Source organism: Astatotilapia calliptera, chromosome 9 (genome assembly GCF_964374335.1).
Source record: "Astatotilapia calliptera chromosome 9, fAstCal68.1, whole genome shotgun sequence".
Taxonomy (NCBI): domain Eukaryota; kingdom Metazoa; phylum Chordata; class Actinopteri; order Cichliformes; family Cichlidae; genus Astatotilapia; species Astatotilapia calliptera.
Window position 1 is genome coordinate 19,741,236 of NC_137430.1, and position 27,835 is coordinate 19,769,070.

The 27,835-nt window shown below is 40.5% G+C and overlaps 2 protein-coding genes across 7 annotated transcripts; one reads left to right on the forward strand and one right to left on the reverse strand.

Annotated features, from left to right (window-relative positions):
• The first annotated feature begins 303 nt into the window (after positions 1 to 303).
• vill (villin-like) lies at positions 304 to 12,566 on the forward strand. 4 transcript variants are annotated; one of them, XM_026179629.2, is made up of 20 exons: positions 304 to 487; positions 4,740 to 4,820; positions 4,954 to 5,028; positions 5,126 to 5,325; positions 5,742 to 5,850; positions 6,147 to 6,257; positions 7,207 to 7,412; positions 7,516 to 7,594; positions 7,692 to 7,790; positions 8,024 to 8,177; positions 8,324 to 8,424; positions 8,528 to 8,665; positions 8,771 to 8,929; positions 9,181 to 9,360; positions 9,470 to 9,615; positions 9,976 to 10,120; positions 10,459 to 10,647; positions 10,885 to 10,953; positions 11,119 to 11,406; positions 12,083 to 12,566. In XM_026179629.2, exons 1-20 carry the CDS (start codon positions 449 to 451, stop codon positions 12,194 to 12,196), a joined length of 2,682 nt encoding a protein of 893 aa, XP_026035414.1. In that variant the 5' UTR covers positions 304 to 448; the 3' UTR covers positions 12,197 to 12,566. The 4 variants fall into 4 exon arrangements, with proteins under 4 accessions (XP_026035414.1, XP_080162143.1, XP_080162142.1 ...); XM_080306016.1 differs by lacking the exon at positions 304 to 487 and adding an exon at positions 1,531 to 1,672; XM_026179631.2 differs by lacking the exon at positions 304 to 487 and adding an exon at positions 3,353 to 3,503.
• On the reverse strand, positions 12,558 to 26,597 carry plcd1a (phospholipase C, delta 1a). Of its 3 annotated transcripts, none has more exons than XM_026179633.2 (15): positions 26,411 to 26,597; positions 22,937 to 23,095; positions 18,871 to 19,099; positions 18,657 to 18,786; positions 18,324 to 18,552; positions 18,003 to 18,204; positions 17,515 to 17,659; positions 17,216 to 17,368; positions 15,369 to 15,518; positions 15,121 to 15,277; positions 14,921 to 15,037; positions 14,650 to 14,828; positions 13,955 to 14,090; positions 13,711 to 13,860; positions 12,558 to 13,300 (listed from the first exon to the last, which is right to left on the reverse strand). In XM_026179633.2, the coding sequence occupies exons 1-15, from the start codon at positions 26,439 to 26,441 to the stop codon at positions 13,209 to 13,211; spliced, it is 2,259 nt and encodes a 752-aa protein (XP_026035418.1). In that variant the 5' UTR covers positions 26,442 to 26,597; the 3' UTR covers positions 12,558 to 13,208. The 3 variants fall into 3 exon arrangements, with proteins under 3 accessions (XP_026035418.1, XP_026035417.1, XP_080162144.1); XM_026179632.2 differs by lacking the exon at positions 26,411 to 26,597 and adding an exon at positions 25,009 to 25,279; XM_080306018.1 differs by lacking the exons at positions 22,937 to 23,095; positions 26,411 to 26,597 and adding an exon at positions 21,691 to 21,942.
• Between the last annotated feature and the right edge of the window lie 1,238 nt (positions 26,598 to 27,835).

A 27,835-nucleotide genomic window follows, 5' to 3' on the forward strand; every position in this document is an offset into this window, starting at 1 on the left:
AATGATGCTAACTGAAGGAATTGCCAAAACATTCAGTGTTTTCATTTGCAATCAGGTCTTTGGCTCTCACACAGTTTTCTTATTTACAATTTTATTCAAAAGGAGCTGATGTTATTGTGTTTTAATCAAAACTGTAAACCCAAGGAAATCCCAAGAAGTTCACACTTGAGCTCCGCTGTTCTCTGCTGTGGCTGCTGGGTTAAGTACATGAATTTATGAGCACGAGCATTTATGAGCTGGTTAATGTGCAACCAAAGGAGAGCTTAGCTTCATGTGATATCTTGATGTGAACTTTTAGCTTCCGCTGGCGTATCAGCCACTTTTACTGCAGCAGTGGATTAGGTATTACCGAGCCCTTTGTACAAGCTTGGAGAGCGCTTGTTTCTTTTCTCCTCAGATATGCAGGGACTGAAGTTCAGTGCAGTGTCTAAGTCATCTTCTGGTCATAATGGAAGCCAAGAGTGAACGAAGAAGTGAGAGGTCAAAGGTAAGAAAAGCTTTAGCTTTCAATTTGTGATCTAAGATGGTTATATAACACTGTAGTGTTCAGACTCGCAGGCAGGGATTGTGTGAGTTATATGACACAAAGACAAGCATAAGCGACGTAACGCTGAACATAAAACAGCAAGATAGTCTGATCTGTGATTTAAGCACCGACTGCAATGCACATTAAGGGGACTTAAAAGATTGCTCACTTACTTTGTAAATGTGTGGGGTACCAGCAGATGCAGGGCTTGGTGGTCTTGGTTGGGAAATAAAAGAGCTTTGATTCTGAAGTGTTTAACAGCAGTCAGCATTCACAGGCTCTTTTCAATTCTGATCTATAAGATCTGGAAGATTCTTGCACTCTTTATTCTCAAGGGTGTTCTTAACTTTCTAAGGAACCAACCCATGATTGTTTCATTACATTAACTTCAATGTACGGCTTAGGAATAATGTTTCCCCCCCTTCTATTACTGTGGAAATGACTTTGGGTGAAACTTTTAATATCTCTGCACATTTTGCAAATAAATGTAAGCACAATCTGCCAACACCTTCTCCACTGGAAGCTTGAACGCCCGGTGCTGTAAACCTTCGATAATGTCAAGCGTTCTTCAAGTGTCGGTGTGAGTACGCGCAGAACGAGAGATTTAGCCACGGAAAAGCGTCTGACTCCTTTCCAATAGCACTCGGAGCTCCCTCAGTCCAATTCCCCCATCTGCTAGTTGTAACAGTTGTAAAATGAATAATTGGTGTCAAGTGGTCCCTGTAATGCCCACTGTGCTGCTGAGGACTCAGACATAAACACAACTGTGATTGGCTTCTATAAATCACAATCAGGACACCGAGTGAAGCTGGGGTCTGTCTCAGTGGCTTTTTTTGACTCTGTGGTGTATTGTGCAACACACACACACACCTCCCTTTCCACCTGCATCAAGTGTGACAGCTGGGAAGAAATGAGAGGGGGCGTATCTAACACCGTGGCACTGTAAATATCGAGATAGAAGATGGCAGGTGTGTTCATACCTGGGTGTGGTAACAAATACATCCAGCCCTCTATGCCTCGCACTGCAGCTTGCGCATAAGAGGAAAAGGCAGCGGTATCTTATAAATACAGACCTTTTACATAAATCACTATCTCCACAACTTGTAGGAACCAGCCAGGACTTCACCACGGCAGTCACAGGACAACGTAAGACCCATCCTACTACTATTTCTTTGAGAATAGCTACCTTGTTTTCTGCTTTGTGAACACACCTCTATTTATTTTCACTGACTCAGTGAAATCTGGAAAGAATAACATCTTTATTATCACATTTAAGGATTTTATAAACACAGGTTTGGGGGGGGGCGGGGGGTTAACCAACGGGATTTTACACGAGTTGAAGAAATACGTACGGTGCAGCATTAACAAAAGTGATTGTGTATGCTCCACCAAAGGACAATGCAGGTTAATTGATAGGGAACCAGTCTTTCCTGTCTGAGTAATAGAAGCAATGCCGCTCGCAGGTTTATCTTTCCTGTGTTATTTGCTCAAGTTTTCAGTAATTGTTTTAAGCAGGGATCAGATTGCACAGTTTATTTATTTTTTATAACAGGGATTTGCAACCACAGCTGAAGCCACTGATAACTGGCAACCAGGCGTGATCGTAGTTGAGGTGATTACTTTCAATTAATCAAATATCACAGTGGCGTCACTTCTTCATCTAGATGTTTGTTTTTTATCCGTATGTTATAAGGAATAATCTCTGTGTACATACACTTTACAGCTGAATGTGTGCTCTGTTTGAAATGGAACTATGGCATTCCTGTCAAACTCTAATGGGTAATGGACAAACGTGCAGGGCAGGGTGTACCTTGTTTTTAAGAAAAGGGAAATAAAATTTGGGGACTACGTTTTAACAATAAAATAATAAAATAAATAAAAAGAATGACATTTAAATATGTATCGTGTTTATTTCTCAAGCTGTTAACAGACGCCCTCCAGTCTCATGGCTGATAGTAAGGTCACAGGGCACGACCAAAGTTTAGCACAAGTTTACAGACACTTTGAGATTGCATTACTTTTTAATTTAGACAAAGTTGAGTTGAAAAGCAATAAAACACACCCTGTTTTTGTTCACTGGACTTGGGTCATTATGTTTGATAGAGCCCTCCCTGTTTTGACCTTTATCTAGATAAATTTTTGCTGTGTAGCTGATATTTCAATCGACTCATTACGATTAGATATTTTAAGTCTTTATATTTTTGTCAATATTACACCTGTACTTAACATGTACATTTGGCAACATACACTTTTGGCACCTAGCTCTACTGGATGCCTAAACTTGGATAATCTCTTTTCAAAGCTGCTCATACGCAACCTGATTAATTGCTTTATAAGCTAACATTAAGACGTTAGCTTAAAATTAGCTATTTAAGCTCAAGTGCTGTCTCTTCATTTTCAAATCTCACCTGCTTCTTTTGTTTGTCGAGTGTGTGTCACCGCTTTATCAGAAGACATAAATACCAGAGCCTGTTAATAATACTATAAAGGGTGTGGTTAACTAAGTGTTCATCTCACACCACCAATCACTGCCCGGGTAGATATTTTATTACTAGACCCGGAACAAAGATTAGAGCTAGTACATGTAATAGTGCTTTATATTACTTATCCCAAGAATAAGTTCACACATAACAACCACATCTACTCCAGCTGTTTCACAATGTCATATTATGGCATCAGTGTTGCAAGTGCATTCATAATATGTTCTTGTTTCCATACAGCCTAACGTTGGCTCAGCTGGTGATACTGTTTGCTTATCAGTGCTGTTGCTTCTGATATCCCAGTCAAGAGGCTGTTAAAGCACCGCTGATTGCAGGGCTTGTATTTTCCTACAGCACCAAGCTGATACTCATTAGCAGGATTAGAGGTGCTTTGCTGTCAGAGAGTCAGTCCTTTGAAAGCATTCACTTGTCATTTTGGAGACATCTGTTTCCAGTGAAAAGACAGCGATGCCAGGATGAGGAAGAGTGAGGAAGAGGTCTCTAAAGTGAAATATTTTTTCTGTTCAAGTACTGTTTAAGGAGTCAGGAGTGAACATGTATTTTTCAGTGTGCTAGTTAATCTTCTAAGTATTTATCTCTTCAGAGTTTGTGCTAATTTTATATCATTTAGCTGTTTTATTTTTCGTTACTTTTTTCGTCTTCTTTTTGCAAAAAACAGTTAAAAACAAACAAACAAACAACAAGCTTTAATTAATTCTTATAGTTTTTACTCTTTTTCCACAGCTAGCTAGCTATTACCTTTTGCTGAAAAGCTAAAACAAGCTAGTGGTGGTGTCAGTGGACAACATGAATAAAAAGGAGATCATTATGTAACAGGGATAGCTTATTTTAATCACATGGCAAAACACAGTGAAAGGTCCATAGACTGTAGCCACCATAATGTCATCTCTTAAGTTCTGCTTTTTTACCCTCTTTTTTTTTTTTAAAGGCCTTGACCATACTTCTTGTTGTAGTTAATCAGTTTATGCTAACGCTATCAACCTGGTTTGATTAATAAGGTGTATGCATTAATGACTGTGTATTAAGAGGGTTGCTAGCCTTGGCTAACAAAAATACAAGCTTAAAAGCAAGTGCAGAAAACCTGTTATTTTTAAGATTTTTTTTTTCTTTTTTACTACAGTCAAACAGTGAACGTCCTCTTTCATTTTAAATATTGTCATAATTTACTAAATGAATATTGCCCTGTGTTGTGCTTAAACTAACAAGATCATAAACTCATTAGAAGAGTGTTTACTACAGTAGTAAAACCATGTCAGAGGTTTCTTGTGGACATTACAACTTCTTTTCGCATTATGAAAAGCTGCCCCCTTCTGGCCATTAAAGCTAGTGTAGGTTAAAGGCACTTACATGTACAGTGACATCATTTTGTAGAACTAGAAGTTATGTCCGTCTTATATCTTATAAACATATCTTATAAACAGATACCTGGTTATAACCGTGGTATAACAAAAAAACTTTTCGCTAAGCGTCTTAACAGCTTGCTGTCACATTGTGGCATAAAGATGTGTTTTTTGGGGCATTAACAAATGTGATGACACAGTATGTAAACCCTAGCAAACCTACATTCAAATTTAACAGTGAGAATATTTTGAGTTTAATCTATAACAATTAAGACATTAGACGCTCATCAATAGTTTTCATGCAAATATGTAAACTGTTTGTGACAATAACGATAAGTACACATGTTTTTTTTTTTGTTTTTATGTTTACAGTTCAGCAGAATGATGAATGAAAACAATAATGCATTTAAAAATGTCCGCCGAAAGCCAGGCCTTCAGATATGGACCGTCAATGTGAGTCTAAAACGCATTACACGCACCCTATGTTGTTGACATTGTTGTCCACACTGCTGAGCTTTATGTAGAGCTGCGGCATGTTGAAATCTCATATTTGTTTGAGGTCTAAATGGTTGTTTTCTTTACTCAGAAAATGCAAATGGATCCCGTTCCACCTCAGGCCTTTGGCAATTTCTTTGAGGGAGACTGTTACATAGTTCTATATGTGAGTAAAAAACTGGGTGATTTCATGAGATATATAAATATATATACATATATCTCATATATGTGTCACCTCTCATGCTTTTCATTATTATCATCAGATAAGTGAGAATAAAGGCTCCCGCCAGTCTGCTGATATCCACTACTGGGTTGGAAGAACCTCTTCTCAGGATGAACAAGGTGCTGCTGCCATCTACGTCACCCAGCTGGACGAGTACCTGGGTGGGAGTCCGGTCCAGTACAGGGAGGTGCAGGGCTACGAGTCACCGCGGTTCAGGAGTTACTTCAAAAATGGCCTGATGTGAGTTCCCGATGAAGGCAGCTGGTGTTTGAACGAAAGGGGGATGGTGATATACTCAAGGGAATGAGTCTCTCCTATACACACACAAAAACACACACACTTATGTTGTAATCTTCCTGAGTCATGGCTTACAACACTAATCCGCCTCTATGAAATGATTATGACACAAAACACACTTGTTTTCTGAGGCCTAGCATTAAAAAACACCAATTTCTCTTGCCCAATTTATTAACCTTTAACCTTTAGTTGCATGTTTGCTTTATGGTTATACAACCTTAAGGAAAAAAATCATACTGATAAGAAAAAAGATGTTCCTTTAATTTTTTATTTTTTTAAATGTCCATTCAGTTTCAAGTCACTGGGTTTATATTTTTATTGCACTTGAACTTTGGTAAAGTAAACTTCTCTCTCCACAGCTACAAGAAGGGTGGAGTGGCCTCAGGTTTCAACCACGTTGAAACAAACGCCTACAACGTCCTGCGACTGCTGCATGTCAAAGGGAGGAAGGATGTCACAGCAACAGAGGTATTCAGAAAACAAATTAAAGGGATATGAAAGGCTTTACGAGAGTCTTACTCCCTGCCTCCCTCTGCTGCTATCAGTGGCTTCACACAGTCACGCTACAGAGAGGTGTTGGCACCCCTCCTTAAACAGATTATGTCTTGTTGTCGTAGCTGTCTGTGTAGGTGTTAATTGCCCGAGGGGTGGTATGAGAGTGTGATTAATTAATACGCTGTATTGTTTCAGACGGAGTGTACTGTCCGTTTGAATGTTATTCAACTCTCCACTGTGTTTGCGTTTGTGTGTGTTTTTCCATGCAGGTGGAGGTGTCATGGAGCAGCTTTAACAAAGGAGATATATTTCTTCTGGATATCGGGAAAGCTATAGTGCAGTGGAACGGTCCCCAGAGCAACAGAAGAGAGAAGCTCAAGGTAATCCTCTGCACTGATTGGTTACAATAAGCAGCGGCACGAGAAGTAGTCAGATCTCGTGAAAAATACACACCGTGGAAGCAAAGTGGGAAAGAGGAAAGAAATTTAACATTTTACGAACAAAAAGGTGATAAAATATGTCTGCACTAAGGCTGTTTCTGACAAAGGGAGAATGACTAGATTGACTAATGACTAATTTAATTTATTCTTGTGTGTCAAGTGAATTTTATGAACTCAGGGCCTCGGTTGCATTATTGCATCATTGCACTGAAGCACCGCAGCAATTTCCTAATGTTGTAAACCTGCTCAACATTTGGCAATAAACCCCATTCTGATTCTGATTCTGATTCTGATTCTGATTAGGAAGGACATAGAAGGTGTGCCAAATCAAACGTGCATCCATCCACTGTGGCAAACCCTTGGAAAATTAAGGAGCACTGAAAGTGTCTGTAAAGTGATTTTTTTTTTTAATTCTTGAAACCTGTCGGCTGTGGATCTTCAATAATGTACACCACTGCCTTTAGCAGTAAGCTTTCAGTTGTCTGTGAAATTGGAAACATGCATGCAAGAAGAGTTAGGAAGGAATGGTAACAACAGAAAAGGAAAAACCAACAGCTTTTATTTATTTATTTTGAAAAGCGCTATATAAGAATCAGTCCATTTACCTTTTAGCTCATCAGGTAAAACAGGTGGTTTGATCTCCGCCTGCTCCCGTCTGCATGCAAAAGTTTCCTTGGGCAAAATACTGAACCCTGAGTATTAATGTTAGATAAACATTAGGCACAGAAAAAGTGCATGTGTTTGAATGAGATATGTGTACTATATAACAACCAGTTCTTTTACAGTGATAGTGTAGATTTTTGTGTAACACGTGAACCTTTTAGTCGCTGTTGTCACTGAGCGAACAGTTTTCACTTTTGTGTCTTTGTTTCTCCCTCCGTCTTTCCAGGCGGTCTTGTTGGCTCAGGACATCCGGGACAGGGAACGCGGAGGTCGCGCTCAGATCGGTGTTGTGGAAGGAGGAGATGAGCGGAGCTCGCCCGAGCTCATGAAATTCCTGACGACTGTGCTCGGACCAAAACCGGCACAGCTGAAGGAGGCCACTTCCGATGATGTGCCTGATAGTGCGCAGAAAAACAGTGTCCGACTCTACCAGTAAGTACATTATGCTTCCACTGCATTGATCACACAAAACTGTAGAAACTGATTTCAACTATTTACCAATATCACACCCATTTTTTCTGATTTTCTTCCTCAGCGTTTATGACAATAGTGGGAATCTAGTGATTCAAGAAGTGGCCAAACAACCTCTGACACAAGATCTTCTGAAATCCTCGGTAATTAGTGTTCACTCTTTGAGAATGTTCCCTAGATGCTAGTATTAAAAAAGAAAAGTGGTTCAGTTTCAATGTTTTTTTTCTTTTGGGGTTTCAGGACTGTTTCATTCTGGACAACAAAGGGTCTAGTGTGATGGTCTGGAAAGGAAAGAAGGCCTCCAAAGAAGAGCGACAAGGAGCTATGAATCGGGCACTGGTGAGTATACAGAATGACGACACCAAGGATCTCTTAGTGCCTCCTGTTCTGTCTTATAAATTAATTGTGTAAATTTTAATCCTCTTTCTCCTTAAATGATTTTGGATAAATATAAATTCATCGTTTTATTCTTTTCCAAGGATCGCATGGCTTGAGGGGATTATCTCAGTTTTTATGTGCTTTTTTGGAGATGTTTTTCACTACAAGTTTTGTCCATCAATCTTTTCCTACAGAGCTACATTAAAGCAAAAAAGTACCCAGCCAGCACCACTGTGGAGGTGATGGCTGAGGGAGCAGAGTCAGCAATCTTTAAGCACCTGTTCAAATCCTGGACAGACAGAGACCAAACTCAGGGCCTGGGTACCACACACAATGTTGGAAAGATAGGTAGCCTCTTCAAATCTACTGCTCAATCCACTTCTTCAAAATAAATTCCAGCACAGTTAACATATTATCTCTTGATATGCTATTTAATCTTATTTGCTGATATTATGCTGTTCATCATTAACTCTGAACATTTTGTGTCCGCACAGCTAAGGTCGACGACGGAAAGTTTGACGTGATGGAGCTACACGCGCGCCCTGAACTGGCAGCACAGTACCGCATGGTGGACGATGCATCAGGAGACGTTAAGGTGGGAAAACATATGCAGGAATACAGACAAACACAGTGCAGATACTTTTCAGACTTCAGTTGCATTGTTGCGTGTTGTTTGAGCTGTTGTTTGCCTGTGTCAGGTGTGGTGCATTGAGAATTTGGAACTGGCTGAAATAGACCCAAAAACCTACGGGCAGTTTTATGGAGGAGACTGCTACTTGGTGCTGTATTCATATAAAAGAGCAGGCCAGCAGCAGTACATACTCTACATGTGGCAGGTCAGTGTCAAACCAATCTATGCTTCCTTGTTCTCCATTTCCTCCTGCTTCTGGAAAACTGACAAGCACCTTCAATGTGTAAACGTCTTTTCTTTGTTACTTCAGGGACGCCATGCCACAAGCGATGAGATTGCAGCAAGTGCCTTCCAGGCTGTCAATATTGATAACAAGTACAATGGAGCCCCAGTTCAGGTCAGAGTGGTCATGGGAAAGGAGCCCCGCCACTTCCTGGCTATTTTCAAAGGCAAACTTATCATTTTTGAGGTATGATTTTATGATTTTCACACTGAAAAGGATTCTTAACTGGATTAGAAATTCTCACCAATGACTAAAAGTAAAATATCTGTATGGTTTGTGTGTGAAATTATGACACATGGAAGTAATCCAGCAAAATCTAAATTAAAAATGAGATTTACATGGATACGATAAAAGTATCCATGATGCAAAAATAGATCGATCAAAGCTTTAAATAAAAGTTGAAAGAAACTGGAAACTCAATGTGTGTGTGTCTAAAGGGAGGAACAGGTCGACCTGGTGTGGTTAACCCTGCCAAAGATGCCAGGCTCTTCCAGGTGAGAGGGACTAATGAGCTGAATACTAAAGCCACAGAGGTGGTGGCCAGGGCCGCTTCTCTAAGCTCCAATGACGTCTTCCTGCTGAAAACTGACAATATCTCCTACCTGTGGTATGGAAAGGTATCTATCATGGGGCTGTGTAGCAGGCTTTGAAATAACATAAATATTAGTTTAGTTTGTATTTGACACATTAAAACCATTTCCCCCCTGATTTCTGCTTCTATCCCAGGGCTGTAATGGGGATGAGAGAGAGATGGGGAAAGCGATGTCTGATGTGCTGTCCAGGCATGAGAAGCGGGTGGTGATGGAGGGCCAGGAACCTGCTGAATTCTGGATAGCTTTGGGTGGAAAGGGCTCCTATGCCAGTGACAGGAGGTAAAATATTTTAATGGCAGCATTGCTTTTGCATATTATGACAAAAATAGGATATTTTTGGCTTTTCGCTTAACAACACACTCCAGCAGTCAAGTATTTACAATGAAGGGCGCTCAATCTGGGTCCAGAAAGTAAAAATATAGCCAGTAATAACAAATTAGCAAGGACTTCAGGATTCATCCAAAAAGGCCCTTTAATCATATTTTGAACCATTTCCAAGCTTACATTAAATCTGTCTGGATTATTTTTATACCAAGGTCAGTGGAATATGCCCAATGTCATCATACACAGAGAGAGAGAGAGAGAGAGAGAGAGGGAACATTATCTGCTGTTACGACAGGACGGCCTGTGTCATTTCAGATTTGAGAGGGAGGAGCCGCTTCACAGTCCCCGGCTGTTCGAATGCTCCAATCAGACGGGGCGCTTTAAGATTACTGAGGTGGATGATTTCGCCCAGTGTGACCTAGATGAAGATGACGTCATGTTGCTGGACACCTGGGAAGAGGTAAGCAATCAAAGGAGCTGAAATCAGTCAGACCCTGCCGTTGATTTGGGGCCTGCTTCCTGTTTATGAGCATCTCATCAGGAAGATTGTGAAACTCACTGCACATTAACTGATAGATATGAAACAAACACTATACTGTATTACACAAGCTTATTGTTTCCTCCTGCTATGGTTTCTAATTAATCTATACTGGTGGTAGTGACTCAGCTCAAGGTTATTTATGTAATACTTCACACGGAAAGACAGAATCAGGCCTAAAGCTCAGTTTTTGGCAACTTACGCAGCAGACTCTTTGAGTAATTTGTCTCTTTTTCTTGTTTTCTGTCTCTGAATCTCAGCTTTTCTTGTGGATCGGTAACTCCTCCTATGAGTATGAGACCAAAGAGGCGTTGAACAGCGCGCGGGATTACCTGAGAACTCACCCGGCTGGACGTGACCCTGACACGCCCATCATCTTTGTCAAACAGGGATACGAGCCGCCCACCTTCACCGGATGGTTCAACGCGTGGGATCCCCACAAGTGGAGCGTGAGTTTATAACAGTTTCCCCTTTCATCTTTCTGGGATCCCATAGAAAGCATGATCAAGGCATTACAAATTCCCATTACAATAACATGCAATCAATTGATTTAATCATCTCAGAAGCTAGGAACAACTTACAAACACAAGTGGATGATTCAATGGATTAATTGAAGATGAAAAAGTCACTGCACGAATACTAACCTTTACTGTGACGAATCTTGGTTCCGTTGATCTTCTGAACAGGGAGGCAACTCCTATGAGGAGATGAAAAACAAGCTGAGTGATTCAACATCTATCTCACAGATCACTCTAGTAAGTGACTCACACTGATGTGCTAATATCACAGCTGTAATACCTACTAACATCTTTAATGTCATATATAGTAGTGTTGCTAACCTGTGAATGTCTACATCTCGGAGGTTTACCTTTGTTTTTTTGTGAAACTGCTTCTGTAAAACTTCTCTTTCGTGGCTGCAGGACCTGAAGAACACTAAGCTGAACAAGACTCCCGCTGGGGGAGGTGGGGGTGGTTACAGAGCACCTGGGGGCCCTCTAACTTCTCCGCCACCCAACAAGGCCTACTTCCAAGATGAAACAGATTTTTTCCCCAGACCCTCTAGTCCTACAAGACCCCAGTCTGGGATGTCCTCCTCCTCTGCTAGTTCCTTGTCCTCTTCTGGAGCTGGAAAGTTTTTTGACCCTGAGCTCCTCGTCAACAAGACTCCAGACGAGCTACCAGAAGGAGTGGATCCCACCCAGAAAGAGGTGTGTGTGCAGATCAATTATAAATGGTAAAAATCAGCATTTGATTATTGTTTAACGTCCTTCTCAGGGCATTAATTAACACCTTTAAAAGTGACGTCTAATCATGACAATTACAATTTAGAAGTTATTGTTTTGGGGTTTTTTTTTTAGTAAAATTAATCACGTCACCATAAAAAATACTTCAATATGATTCGACACCTATTTAGTATGTTTACCTGCAGCAAAGCAGATTTTTGTGACTGTACTGCCATTTCAAGTCAAAACTCCACAGCCACCAATCGTGTGATATGTTGTCTAGCATACACAAAAACATAATATGCACTTGTTAGCAAGTTAAAAGTATTATTTCCATCAGATGGGATTCTTTCATTTCTCTGAATTTGGATTAACATGTAGTAATATAAATGAAGCTATTTTAATCATCAACTGAAAAGGTCACTAAACAGCTGCAAATGGATGAAAAGTGACTACGAAGAGATTAAAAGTGACTGCAGAGCCACATAAAATGCTTCTAGCGAGTCATGAACAACCACAAAAAGACACAAAGACACTACAAAGAGACAATATGGGGCTTTCCAAGAAAGGGTGGGAGGCCTTGCCATTGTCTGTGCCTAGAGCTCTGTGTACAGCAGAGGTCAGTCTAACCGTTTCCCATCCTCTGTGCTCCGATTGGCAGGATTATCTATCTGACCTGGACTTTGAGAACCTGCTCAGTACTACTCGCGCAGACTTCCAGCGCTTGCCAAAGTGGCGCCAGAATGATTTAAAGAAGAAAGCAGGAATTTTCTGAGAAGGAATCACACATCTCCAGCCTGTCTGCTGAGAAATCCGCTTGTAAACCAAACTATACGGCAGCATTTTAGCTTCTGACCTTCATCTCAATATTTTGTTTTGCTGTCAGAGGGGTAAAAAAAAAAATCGACCAACATCCCAAGTTGTTTAGATTTAACAAATGGTATTTATGATTATGACCATGAATGTAACTTGTAATAATTTAAAGGACGTGACTGACATTTCTAAGATTATTTTTTTAATTATTCTGCTTTATATTTATCTGTATATTTTTTTTTCATTTCATGTAGATCATACTGAGATGATGTTTTGCTAGCATTTTATCTGAATCACAAATGCAGTGAATAAACAGAAAACCATTGACCGGGGATTCGGGGAGTGGTTTAATTCAAGAGCTAGTGCAAAAATGTGTGAACTGTAAAAATGCTGTAGAGCAATGGAAGACACAAATAAACCATGACACAAAATATTAGAACTTGTTTCAGGCACCATCTTGAAAATCTTCTATATACAATGCTGGGAGCATTTATAATGCATTCATAATGAAAGGACAGAAGCACACAGACACACTATGTCACTTGCTATCAACATTGTCATTATCACTCTTATGGCATCAAGATGGACAAAGTTTAAATCAAGTCTCATAAGACTATCCCGTAAAGCTGCTGAGAATCTAGTATATTTCAGGTGGGATTCACACAAAACTCACATAATAATGCACATTAATTAAACTTCTCCAGAGAATGGTGAATATAGTTGGCTACTTTTCCTCTCATTCACTTCATTCTTTCTTTGTCACTTTAAAGGCTCTCCACCAAACCGGCTTTTAAAAAGCTAAAATTATACAATGACCTAAAAGTGTCAGACACTTGTGAGTCAGCAGCTGTGGTATGTAAAAAAACAAAACGAAAACTAGAGTCAAGTTATTTAGCTTTAAAATCTGGGTTTTAAATTCCATTAGAATTTACAAAAGACGTGAAGTTGGTTTGGTTTTCTTTTTGCAAACAGGCCTACGGGGCATCCAGGAGCATGAGGTGCACAAACAGACTGGCAGAAGAAATGTTGTCCCCTCTCTTGTTGAGCACCGGGACATGGCGATATCCTGGAAAACAGGAAGCGAGCGTGAGCTTTGTCAGCAAAATGAGAAGCTGGTTCATAAAGCGTAGCACAAAAAAAAGATGCAAAACAATCACTTGAGCTATGATTTACATGAATTTGTATCTGTTTAATTTCTGTTTTGTTGCGGTCCACACAGAAGAATTAAATAAGGGAGAAAAAGTATGTTTAAAGTGGAACTAAAGAAGATAATAATGTGATAATAGTGCACAAAGAAAGTCAAAGCTGTGAGCGAGCACTGAAAAGAGAGGATACTGTCTTAACACTTCCATATTTTAATTACCGCACAGACCATTTCAGTCATCGGCCTCTTCGAAAATTAGATTGTTGCTAACTCTGAGTTGGTGTCGCGTTGCTTTATCGTGTTAGCTTCATCAAATCTGTGAGCTTTCTTACCGTTCTGTACGCTGGTGAGTGGCAGACAGTACTGCCCGATAAAATCGTTCTGCGATGCTGTGTCGTGGTCCTCCAACAGAAATCGCACCAAGGCCAGCTCTGGCACACTGATGTCAAACTGGAATTTCTTATTCCACATAGGGTTGAATCCTGCAAGGACGAATATCTGTGTTTTTCTAAATTCTTTGAAAAAGTGTTTGACAAGTAAGTGCACTTATGCTATACTTGCACATATAACACTCACCATTATTTTCAATGTGATGTGTTTCCTTGCTGGCATTGTCTGCCTGGACACCATGGATCTCCACCTTCACCAGAGGGTCTACAATGGATTTTTGCTTTTCCTTGTTGATTTTAGGTAACTGCTGAGCTGAGATCACCTGTTGAATTGTGAGACAAAAATGCACAGACGCGATCACGTGACAGTCCGACTACAGTCTACGTTCAGATTTGATTAGATATCTACAGCATGATGTCCAGCTTCCACAGCACGCTTCGATGCTTTCACCACCAGCATGATGATTAATCTGTTTATCAAGTGGTGGCATAATCAGTTGTTAAAAAAGGCTAAAAATCCACTTTCTTTATTTTAAGTGCTACTAGCTACTGTGCAGATCATAACTAATAATACAAAATGTAATAAAAGGACTTGAGGATTAAAAAACATTAAAAGTAGCTCCTCTTTTCAAGATAGGTTATGTCAGTAACTATTCAGCCAATGATTGTGTTAAAATTCCTTTAAATAGCTGCAAGCTGGCAAACAAAGATAAAAGGATTCAAACTTCTAGGCCAGAGCTAGGGGAAATGATTAAAGCTCATTAGCAAGTTGACACTACACATACTGTAAACTTTGTGAACTTTGTTTTCTTTTAAAAAGGAAATTTCACAGGACACCGTTAACCTCTAATATAGGCTTATCTTTCTGGAAAAAACTCCCACCATGACATGAAAGATCTTCTTCTTCAGCCACGACCCTTCGGTAAGTGCGTTGGGGTTAAACTGAGAGGACAGGTTTCTCTGAAATTCAGGTTTCAGGATGTAGCCGCAGAAGCCGTTCATCAGAAACCGTCCCTGGTTTAAGTGCATCTCCTTGGAGTTAGTCTGGAAGTTCAACGCCACTAAAAACCAAATCAAAGAGGAAAAAGCGTCAAACTGTTTCATTAGTTTTAATTGGTTTACGTTAGTTTGCTTGCTGCGTATTGGAGCACACCTATCTGGCAGCCAACGTTCCACATGGGCACCGGATTATAGTTGGAGGAGTCGGTTCTGGAGCCAGCAGGGTAGATCCTGCTGAGTTTGTCCATGTTGTGGTGCATGAAGGCAGTAGCTACAACAAGTTAAAGCAGATGTTTTTTTTAAACTGTGAGTTCAAGCATGGCAATAAAGACAGTTAATGCAGCGTGCGTTTACCTGAGGTCTCAGCCAGGTTGAATGCTTTACTCTCCTTGAAGGACGACATTTCATAGAAGGCCTGGTTTTCTCTGGCGTGTTCAAAGCTGTTAAAGTGCACGCTCTTACAGTAGATGACGATGTCTGAGAGCTCTTTGTCGAGTTTGATATTTGATTTCTGAAACAAGAACAGAGAGACAAACGTGAAATCTGAAACTGAAAATTGTTATTTCAATTTCTTGCAAATGAGTAAAGAGCCTTTGGCACACCTTTGGTTTTTCTTTCTGGCTATTCTCCTTACACTCTGCAGCTTCGTCCTCCTCAGACACGGTGCCATCCTCTATCACGTTGTTATTGGTGAAGATCGAATCCAGTTTGTTCAGTCGTTTTCCCTTGATGAGGAACTTTCCCTTAAGTGCCTACAAAGAGACACAAAATCTGTTTTGTTGTGTCATTTCTAACACTTAAGGTACACACGGTGCTGTGCTTTGGAAATCAAAGTTGCTTTGCTTAATATAGACAGGCACACATTTAACTGTGACAACAGAGACTGCGTTCCTGATAGTCACCCTCCAAACAGCCAACAGACTAAAGCATAACTTAAATTTGTGTTGAGGCTGAAAATGCCACAGGCATCCACTTCATGGGAGCTGAATTTTTTAAAAAAAATTATTTCCTCTCTCTCTCTCTATTTCTCGTCTTTTTCAGTTGTCAAGGTCTTCCAATCATTTTGCAGCAAATTCCCAAAGTAACACATAAAAGTGGGGGAAATAATGATTTGAGACCCCTGCCGAATTTGTAAGTTTGCGTACTTACAAGGAAATGAACAATCTGTAATCTTTATGCTAGTTTCCTTTTAATGGAAAGGGACAGACTGTTATTTAAAAAATCCAGAAAAAGTACAATAAGCAGAAGTTAGAAACTGATTCAGCCGTCATTGAGGGATGTTTTTAATCCCTTTTTATCCTCAACCAAAACATGACTTAGTACTTAGGTTCTTGTAGTTGGTCACCAGGTTTGCACATATCTCAGCAGGGGTTTTGGCATTCATCTTTACAAACACGCTCTAAATCTTTTAGCTTTCTTCCCAAAAAGTTTATTTTGGTTATCTGGATTTTCTTGTCTCCCACTCCCAATGAGTGACAAAATGTTTCTCGCACTGAAAACCCTACGCCCACTTTTGGGGATTTTCTTACCTGAAATTTTAGCTTTTTGGCAACTCAAACTTTCAGCTCCCTCTCCAGCTTTTCTGAAGGACTGAGGTCTGGAGACTGGGTAGGCCTCTCCGTGAGCTAATGTGCTTATTCTTTAGCCACTTATTTGTTGCCTTGACATAATGGTTTTGGTCACTGATTTGAATGCTGGGTCATGCCGGAAGACCCATCCTTATATATATTTTTTAATAAATATTCAGGGAAGGAGGTTGTCATCCAAGATTTAATGATATATGGCTCTGTCCATTGGCCCCTCAGTGAAGTGAAGTCATTCTGTACCCTTAGCAGAAAAACAGCCCCAAGCATAAAGCTTCCACCTCCGTGCTTGACTGTGGGGATGGTGTTCTCTAGATCATATTCACCATTTCTCCTGTGGAGAGGTTGGAATGGAAAAAAATTGTTTCTGTGGACAGATGAGCTCTATACACATAAGAACCCAGTCAGTGGGAATCAGCATTGTGGCTGGGTTGTAGGTGATCAACACTTATTTCATGTATGACATGTAAATCTGTTTCTAGCATTTATTATTGTATTGTATTGTATTGTATTGTATTTGGAGACTAAATTCTGTTCACTAGAAGTCTCTGTTATCAAACAAGGTGTTGTCTCAAACACACTCACTCAGCTGTTACAGCAAATCATTAGCTACTCAGTAGGCGCAAAGTGAAACAAGCTTTATCTGAGGCTATAGATCGATGATGTCTTGTATCACATTAGCTTTGTTTCCTAAACAAAACTTGGGTCACGTTAAGGAAAACAGCAAAGTGAGAAATCTGGCACAGTAGCGTGTTAGGAATGAAAATGTTAAGGGGTGGTCTTCCTTTGGTGATTTTTTTTTATTAGGGTAAGGATCCCAAGATGATATATCGTATGTCAGTGAATACAGATAATGGGTTCCACACCTCAGGTGATGGGAAGTTAGTTGGCATGGTGTCACCCAGAGGCTTTTTGACCAGAGCGTCACCCAGGAAGAAGACCAAATGACGGGCCATAAGCTTCTGTTGCTCAACTGTACAATGGTTCTCCAGAGACAGAATCACTGGGTACTGGGAAGTCTGGAAAACAAAGGGAACAATGTGAAGGTGAACTTCAGACCTTTTCCAGTTTCTAATGTGTTAAGGCGAGGAAAGGGCTGGGAATTCAATGCGGTCTCCAACATAGGCAGAGTAAAACATCCAAAGTCAGTGAATATCTCACGTACTTTGAAGGCGTAGTCTTTGATGGCTTTGATAACATCTTTGAAGAGCACTTTGGATGTGAGCGTATGGCCATGGTAAATAACAGGTTCTCCATTAGCCCCGTCCCAACAGTCCAGCTCCACGCATCGGCAACTCTTCATCAGCGCTCTGCAAGCAAAGAAAACATTCATGACCAATTAGTGATTTTACATCCCTGAAACTCATGAACTTTGCCTGTGAAAATAGAGAGATTCCTGCGCTGTGACTTCTGTTCCACCAAAAACTCCTGGATCCCAAAACAGTATTTTATAAAGGCCTAGGAACTACTAGGGTGGTCTAAAACAGGCATGGCAGAACTTCCGTTCAGTCTACCTGGAGGCTGATGCATATTTTTAAAAGATAAGCCATTAATATGATAAAAAACATCTATCCAAAGTAGCACATTTATTCCATGCTTCTATTTCACCTTTGTTTAATGCTGTCAGTATAAAAGTAATTCTGCAAAATTTACTTTATGTAGGCTTCTGTGCTGCTTGGCCCTTTGAGTTGGTCTGCCATCAGGTATGTGTTGTGTGAGGAGGAGATGTAGTAATGGTTGAGGGGCTGGTTCATGTCCTGATACACAGATCTGTGGGCTGGGTTCAAAATACAGCCGTCGTCCTGCTGCAGGTACATCAGGAAGCCATCTTTGGTCATGCAATTGTTCTGCTTTGCTGTGACACAAATGGATGAAAGTGTTGAGTGGAAAATTGTGTATAACACAGTTGAGTTAAAGCTTTAATAATATGGTTACTATAATTTTATCATTCCCTGGTGTCCAGAGTAAGTCTACCTGTTTTATCCACTTCATATTTCTCAATCAGCCTGTGGGCGTCCTCTGCAGTCGCCTGCTCCCGCTGCTCGTTCAGCAGAAAGTTCAGCAGGTCTCTGTCGCTCATCTGACCCTCTGTTTGAGCATATTTCCCATAAATGATATCAATCTCCTCACGGCGTGTCAGCATCTCGTAGAATTGCTTGATCTCTTCGCCTTCCAGGGTGTCTGAATTGGATGTGTCACATTTCTGTGCAACACAATCAGTGAATTATTTAACCAGATCTAACATTTTATGAAAGATTAACAGTGAATTTCAAAGATATATTTTGTAATTTTTTGACAAGGTCTCACCTTAAAAAGGTCCGCTGCGTAAGAATCATCAACCTCAACATTGATCTGCCTCAAGAAGTGTTTCACCTCCTTTAGTGTCATCATGTTGTCGCCATTCTTGTCAGCCTTACGTATGCAGCTGAATATCCAGCTGGCATTCAGATGTAAGGATTTGATGTATTACGCACAAAAACATGCAAACACATTTCTCTATTTAGGAGTTTGCTAAGGATACTGTTCGCTCTTCTTCTGGTTACTGAGGTTGTGCATGTTGTTGATGATCTTCTCCAGGCTGCTGACCCACTTATTTACATCTTCCGGAGATTCTGCCATCAGGTCGAGATTCTTCTTGCGCCCCTTGAAGATGATGGAGAAGCAGAGGTCTTCAACGCTGGCATCGGTGTATTTTTTAAGGCCCTCAGAGTGGCGGCCCTTTCGAACCGATTCAATGTCATCAATGGAGACTGTTTGGAGAGCGAAGGGGTGTTTGTTAGAAAGTGTGGCCCTGAGAAATCACTGAAGGTTAGTGTTTTAATAGCCTCAAAGTCAATATTTGGTAAGCCCATCTGTATTCTTCAATACAGCCTCTATCAAGACGATCCCACACTGCTTCAGTAATGTTGAGGAGAATGTTGCTCTGGAGAGACCAATCCATGACTGTTAGTGTTCCAGTTTGTTATTTTCTATCCAGGTATGCTTTAATAGATTGGCAAAGTGTTTGGGATCACTGCCATGATAAAAACAAATGAAGCCATTGCCATTCAGATGCTTTGCAGATCAAAATCTGACATGACCACTGGCTGAAATGCAGCTCCAAACAAAATTTTTTCCTCTTTCTTAATAACATGCTTTTTGGACACTTTTCATCTGCAGTAGATAGTTTTTTAGGTATTGCACGGTGGGTTAAAATCTCACTGTACTTTTCTCCATGCATAATTAATTTTAACAAGATCCTCAAAGTCACTGCTCGAACTGCTCCAATTCCTCAAATTTTTTAAGGACACACTGCACACCATGCCAGGTTTTTAGCTAGTAGCTTGTTGGGAAAAGTTATTTGAAAACAATCATCGTGTACAAGGAGTGAACTGAGGAAAAGTGAAAAAGCAAAATATTTTTAAAAATTCAGGTATGACACCTCTAATCTATATCATAAAAAGCAAATTGTGATTATTTTAATATATTCATTATTAACTGCTATGTTGTCTAAAATGTAACGTCTTTTATTTCTGGCATTAACAACAGCTATCGGGATGGTAGCATTCAGCCATTATTATCCCTTGACACACAGTCTTTCCTAAGATAAGTCCATATCTTGTGGCGGCCGACTTTTTTGTCCCAGTGGTTACAACTGAAACTGTTTTTCTATCTTATCTACAGGAAGGCTTTTGTCTCAGCACGCCACATCTGTTGCCTTCACTCACAAATCTGCAGCACAAAACTTACGTCTTCCAGGCAACTTTCTGCATGCACTGGTGGGACCCCGACAACATTTATGAATCAAAGGCTGACTTTTTGATAATTTATGTGTGTAAAAAATGCATAATGTGGTACCAAGAAAGAGCTACCGTTGCTTTTTTAGCAAGCATTGTCTATTTACAGGACATCAAAATTAGCATAACATTTTTGTTATATTTTAGATCACTATAAAGGCTTAGCCAATGGCCTTCACAAACTCTTGACAGCAGCTAAATGCTGCACCATGTTCACGAGCTAGTCACTATCTTTTTTTGGTACTAGACAGTGTGTAAACAGTTGGCTTATCAGAGCTTTTCAGTGGAAACAGATGAATCCTGCTGAAAACAGAGCTCTTGACTCTTGAGGCCATAAAAGCAAAAAATTAGGTAAAAGACGCTAAAATGGTCAACCAAGTTGAGTTGGGCAATAATTTCATTACAGATAATCCTTTAAATACTTGCTAGGATGAAAAAAATTGATGTATGCAGATTAATCTGTAATAGACTATTTACAACATTGCAACAGCAAGTCTTCATGAATGTCCTGCTGTCAAACGTACTACTAAATCATGTTTATAATAAACCAGATTGAGCCATTTTACCCAAACAGTCTTAATGTTTAAGAGTCGTTTTTAGACCTAACAGATGGGTTCTCCAACATTTTGTTGTTATCTCCTGTAAACCTGAGTTCTTTTGCAACACAAACCCATTCCAGATTTGATTTTGACTTTACTGCACTTTAAAACATTTTTACACAATCTGACCTCTCCTGAACCTCTTTTCAAACACATGCACCCATACAATCAAAGTGTCTCGGACTAAAATGTTTATCTATATCACCCATACAAAGACAACATACATACACAAAAGGTCACTGCACACTGATGCAGCCAATGCATCGGAGGCCAGCTCTATTGTTGTGCAATAGAGCTGGCCTTAATGTACGGAAGAGCATGCACTGCCGCGTGTGATGTCATTGCACTACACAGCAGCACAGGCCCTTGTAACAAAACAGCAAAAGACTCCAGGCTTAGCCATGAGGCCATATATTATGGCTGGGCCACAATCACTCCACATCTACTCCCTGCATCCCAAAGTTAGAGATTTAGATTCCTTCATTCTACTTTAAAGGAATCTAAAGTTCAAAATAGGTCAAAACAAAAACAACACATTGAGGGGGCAGTGGAGTGAAACACACCCATGTTTTCCAAGCCCTGCCTCAGCTGATTGCTGGATGACTAAAATACCTTAAAAGCACTCAGCAGAAAAGGGAGTGTTTGGTTGATCTGTGCATGCACATTATCTCCAACAAAACAGAGGTTGTGAATTTGGACCAATTTCAGGGAATCCCATCTGGAGAGACTTGCCACAATGTCCAAGTCGTGTTATCCGTGTCACGCAGACATTGTTCGAATACCACATGAAATGTTTACACAAAGAGAGTTTTGTGATGGCCTGACGAAAGTTCACTCTGTTGTTTCTAACAGTCTTTTCCTCAAAGGGAAGTTTGAGTTAAGGGTTAGATAGCCATGCCAGTGAGCGAACAAACAAAACAAAAAGAACAACTTTGAATGACAGTCACTCTATGTTCCAGTGCTCACCTGTAATTATTAGAAAAAGGTCATAATACAATGAGTGTCCTTCTTAGGGTGGCTGGAATCCACATTAGAAAGAGTAAGGACCTTGAACATCCAGAGGGAGCTTTGAGTACAGCTGTTAAATACCAGTTTGGGCATCTAATTAGGATGTCTCATGGGCAGTTTGCTTTGGAGGTTTTCCAGGCTTTCCCAACTGGAAGGAAAACCCAGGGTGGAACCCAGAATCCACTAGAGCGATTATATATCTCATCTGGCCTGGGAAAGCTCCCCTAGGAGGAAGGATACGCACAAAATAATCGATTGATAGATTAATGGATCAGTTATTGAGTGGATCAGTGGATGGATTAAAACCTCGTTAAATTGCCCAAACTAAGCTATGCTGTCAGTGACATAAGTAGGCTAAGCCAGCTTTTCAAGCTGACAAATTTGACTTGAGTAAAGCACAGCAGCAGATGCTCTCATGAAAAATATGGTAAAAAAAACAAAACAATACATGCTGTCCTCCCACAATCTCCTCTATTTTAATCAAAGCGCTTTAGAGCTGACTGGTAAATGCAGCTGGAGCCCACAGGAAAGCAATAAAATAGCAGCTTATTTCCGTAAACAAAGAAATTCCTGTGTAGGCCCATCTGTAAGAAAGCTCGGTAACGTTAGAAAACATCGTGTTTGTAAAGAGAATATTAGAGTCATTATTCTCAGTGTTTGTTCAAGGCTCAAGTGCAGGGCAGAGGTGAGCTTGGAAACCTGAGCTACCTGAGTCCCAGTGGATGCACACATGCTGTACATTCACAGCCAGACAGTGGCTCACTGAACCGAAAACCTAAGGAAAATAGTCTCTCTAACACACACAGACAAACATACAGCTGGGAGTCACACTAGTATTTCCCAGTCCAGCTTTCGCCACACCACAGTACCTATCAGCATGGAGCTGTTTTCACACATATTCACTACTATTGTCATATGAGGGTGTGCTTGTGTGTGTGTGTGCTGTAAGAGAATACGCTTTTGTTAAGATCTGAAAGGAGAGCTCTTAGCAGACAGAATAATAGAAGAGCGGTCTGCGGGTCAAAAAGGTAGATGTTCTCATCAGACTAAAATAATTTAAATGGAACACAGAACTTGTACATGGACCTGCAACAGACTGGAGGCCTGTCCGGGATATGTGGAAGACAATGGCTGGCTGGATGGAACGCTGGGCATGTAAATATACAAACATATATAATAAAGTAGGCACAGAGGTTACACTCACAGGTGTGGTTTTGCTTGAATGCTTTTTTCGACTCATGCGAAAAGGTCTGGCAGTCTTCCTCCAGTTTGAAGTAGCGGCCATGCTTCCAGGATTTTGAGCGAACCTTGACCAGTTTTCCTCCCAACAACAAGAACTGGAGATCTGAATCTCCCTCCAAACCTGCGGGTGTGAGGACAAAAGGAGCAGTCACGCAAGTTTCTGCCTTCTGTATTTTAAAATATACATGAAGTTCCAGGAAACACTTGGTTAGATATTGCAATAAACTGAGCATTAATAGGAGAAGTAAATAAATGTTCTAAATAAAACTGATCAATATCCTATCAATACTTGCAATTTTAGCCATGTTTAATATGAGGATGCACCAGTTTAACAGTATATGTGACAGAAAATGAAGATAAGCATTATTAGTTACACCTTAAATTAATTTATAGGTCCCGTATGGCTGTCATACACGAGAACCAACAAAGAATTTTGGAACCATCTATATCTAGAATAAAATCTAAGCTATGTGCAGTCCTGTGTCTTTTTTATCCCCAGCACACCTGTCGTACTGTAGTACAGTGCAGTGTATCACAACATTTCAGACAAGTAGAGACAATAGCCTATCATTCAGGTGCAGCAATTTTCTGAGTGTTGCATTCTGGGAAGGGTGTGTGCTATCATCCGAATGAATGACTCAAAGCATATTTGTTAATCAGTGCTGGCGTTTATCAGTGTAAAAGTGTTTGTTTCACACAGCTTTATGAATTATAAAATTCTCTCTAACTGAGACTGAGAATATGCAACACTTTCTAAGTAAACAAAGGGCATTTGAGGATAACACATTAAATACGACTCAGAAGGGAGTGTTTTTATGGCTGTGGGCAGGATCGCAGCATAACAGACATTTCTTTTTCGCCCAGATCACACCACAAGCCCACAGAGGCTGTTTATGAGTCTCTGGCCTCTCTGCAGCCAGGGAGGAGGACTGGCCAGCGCTGCACCACCCCTGCCCAGTCAGGCTTTCTGTTGGAGGCTTTGCTCTGAGCACCTTCTACGTGTTTGTCAAGCCTCTTTTCTTGTGATCTACTTCACTGTGAAGAAGAGCAGCCTGCTTTCAGTCATCCAACAGCTTCATGTTACGAAAGCAGGCGCTGACATGTTCCTTACGCATCAAACTTCTCTGTTTGCATTTTTTTAAGCGAACTAATCAGTTTCAGATGGGAAGAGCTCTTTACTGTGTGCACCCAATTACACAAGCTAGCACAAGAAAATTCCAAGAACTGTGAAGTGAGAGGGAGGCGTGATGGCACAAGTTCACGTCATATGTTTGGATGCCAAACAACCCCCGTGCCATAAATAAAAAGACTAGTTTGACGATCAAAAAGTGAGTCTTTGTCACATTGGAAAACCATTCCCACACAGTACAATGTCATGTGACCTGAGTAGGGAATGTGACTATTTCAAACAATTATATTTTCCTACAAAAACACGTGTAGGACATGGTTTTTAATTGCTTAACAGGAATGCAGTGTTGTTAGATTACGACTGTGTTATAAATGACACAATAAAATGGAAAGAAATTTAGATATAAATACTGTGCTGCCCTCCTCTGTGCAGATGACTAATACCCAGGAAACTATGCTGTCTAGAAGGGGAAACAATAAGAGACAGAAACCCGAGAATCGAACACCGCAGAGGTTTTCCCCTCAGCTCATGAAGTCTTATTGAAGTTTAGCACATCCTGTGTCTGTAGTCTCATTTGTCACCTCGTTTTCAGCTCCATCACACAGACCCTTACGCTGCAACTTCCCTAACGTCAAAGAATTTACCGCTCCAGGCAACGAGGAAGCTACCATAAAGCGTTAGAGTGCACGGATCAAAACACAAACCTTATGTTTATTCTCAACGTCACGACAGAAACATTTATCGTCCAAGGCTGCACGTGATTGGTGATATTTTTTTTTTCTCTTGTTTGAAGATATAAAGTTTCGCAAAATCCATGTTATCCAAACATTACGCGCACGCGCCTGCCAATGTTGGCAAAACAGTCGAAGGCGTCTCAAGCGCGTTTGCACCTTTGGAGGACTCACCCAGGCGTTTTCCGTTCTCCTTCGCAACTTTTTTCAGGTGTTCCAGAAATGCTTGTTCCTCGGATTTTGTCCTTTTTGGCCGTTTATGAAAACAAGACATCTCGGATAAACTTTCTTGTTTATCCCGGTGGGATAAAGAGACTGGCCGGTCGGGTCGATGCTCGGCGTTAAAGAGAAGCAACACGTAGATCTCCCCTCATGGGGCGGGTCCCAAAAATAATCTGTTTCTGTGTTAGAGCTGCAGTAACTTTGCTTACCTGTCCTTGTTTGCACACTCTGAAGGAACCGTTCAGCGCTATGAGGGTGTGAGTCTGCTCTCATCTAACCTGTAATCTTAGTGATAAACTTTTTAAAAACTTCTAATGGTCGGAAACACATCTGACTGGCTTAAGTGGGCCATCACTCTCACAGAGTGAGGTTTGTCTGCAATAATAAAAGGTCTTGTGCGCTTAAAGAAGAATTTTGCGGTTGCTTATACAGAGGTAAAAGGTTACAATATGCCTTTAAATAAATTTCTATGTAAAAAAAAAAAAGCAGTACGCGTTTTACACATCACTATTTTCATGTCTTGACGGGCTGCTGTAGCTGCTTCCAAACACAAATAAAAGAATTGTTATATATCTATACGTTTATGAATATTTACGTAATAACCATTTTAGTAATGAGATGTGAAACAGCGCCATCGTAAGGGAAAAGCGGATTGGCCTGTAGTTTAAAAAATTGCAAATTTAAATAGGATATTTAAAGAGCGAGGGATGTTTTAATATCCACAAGGATGTGTAAGAACTGCAGCTCATCGATAAAAACCTGTGCTACCTGATCAACGATCTCTGGGTGTGGTTAGAAAGCAAAGTGGAAAATTAGATGAAACGTAACACCTGCAATACCTTCAATATTATTCGTTCAGCTCGATGAAACGTGTCATTGTCGTGGTAACAGAAACATGTCACGATGCCAAAACCAGGAGCCCACCTCACTGTTTTGGATGGCAAATGTGCGTTGAAAGAAAACCAACAGAAAGCAACCAAGGAACGTGAGAAATTGTGAAGCATTTCTCTAACCAGGAAACCACAATGTTTTTTTGTTTAGAAGCACTGGCTCCTTTTTTTATTTTATGATATATATGTATAAGTATTAAAAGCTCCTGTTGATTAATATTTGTTATTTTTGTCTCAATTTTAGACATTAGACAGGAGACGTTGTTATTTATTGAGGAGAGAAAAAGAAAACAGACCCAACTTTCATTCAAACATCAAAAACAAACATGGGTTTGGTGAAGCTTGCTTAATAGTGCTCCAACTGGCACAAAATCGATAAGTCAAACACATTAAAAAACGTGCGCTTTTTAGTGCAAGTAGACTAAATCAGTGCGCTCACATGCACAGATTTTTGAGCAACTCACCAAGTTTGCTGGATGTGCCATTGAGGTCCATTTTTATATCAGCTAATAGAAATCACCATGTGCAGTGCAGCAGTTCCCGGGCTGAATAACAGGAGCTATCCTGGACATAAAACGTGTCTTTTTGCCCTGTGGAGGAATAAATCCTGTCCGCGGTGCCCTCCACACAGTGTGCAGTGAATGCCAACCCACTTGGGACGCTCTTGCGTGCTTTCGATTCCACACCCACTGCAACACCGGTCGGACAAGTAAAGCACTGTGAATATTCTTATGTCTTCTTACAGTGAAAATTACACATGTGGAAAGAAATACTAATTTTGCTTTCATAAAGTCAAACTTAAACCTCCAGATAGTTTTATAATGTAGCAGCATCGACCTGACTGCCATTGTGCGTTATTTGTGCCATTCTGGCACCCAAAGTGTGATGTGATTTATTCAGGGTTTTGCCCCATTCTGGTACAGAACTGCCATTTAAAGCCCTCGTGCTTTAGCCTATCCCTCTTTGCACTGTGCAGGGTTAGTGTTGTCATTACTCCACAGCATACCACCTCCATGTCATCGTCACTTCGGTTTTCTTTTTAAAAACACATCTGATCTCGAAATCTCACTCTAAAGCCTTCTGACCTCAACACACAATGAGAACTGCTCTAAAGAAACAGGTTGAGCAGTGGAAAAAGAAAAACAAGCAGGACCAGATTTTCATTCTCACAGAGTCAATCTCTTGTGCACGCAAGAATGCTCCTGATCAATTGTGTGTGGGGGTTTGGGTGTGTGTGTCACTTAATGTGGATGCTTTGCTTTGAAACATAGGTAAATAGTGTTTGCTTGTTGCACAGACTCCTTTTAGTTGTTGACAGATCTCTCTTTGTGCCGCTTTATTATGAGAGTCTCCCTGTTTTCTCTGGCCTGTGAGCCCTTGTGTTCGAGCATGTCTTGTGGGCAAAAAAAAAATGCCTGACAAACCACAAGGAGGTACAAAGCCAGCCTCACAATTGGCCCTTTGACAATCCCACTTGAGCACCATATGAGCTGATCGACACAGTGAAAGATTTTGTTCTGGAATCGTTGGCCTCTTCAACACAAACGACTTTCAAATGTGTTTAAATAACACTGCTTGGTGCAGCAGCTATTTCGAGTGACACAGGCGCATGCCCACACTTTAATGCTTTGAAATGCAGCTTGCATTACACAAACAGCTAAAACCTGTTTGTTTTTTATCTTCCCACGTTGTACAATGACAGACAGCTTTTTTTTCCTGCGAAGTTTCTTGGAAAACTAATTGCATGTGTACAGAAGAGACAATATGATAGTGTGGTATGTGCTTGTTGTGTTTTGGGTATATCTGGTTTCATCGGGTGGTTTATTGTCTCAGACTGTTCACTGTATCAGAGCCAACTGAAAATAAGAGGGATTTTATCAAATTCATTC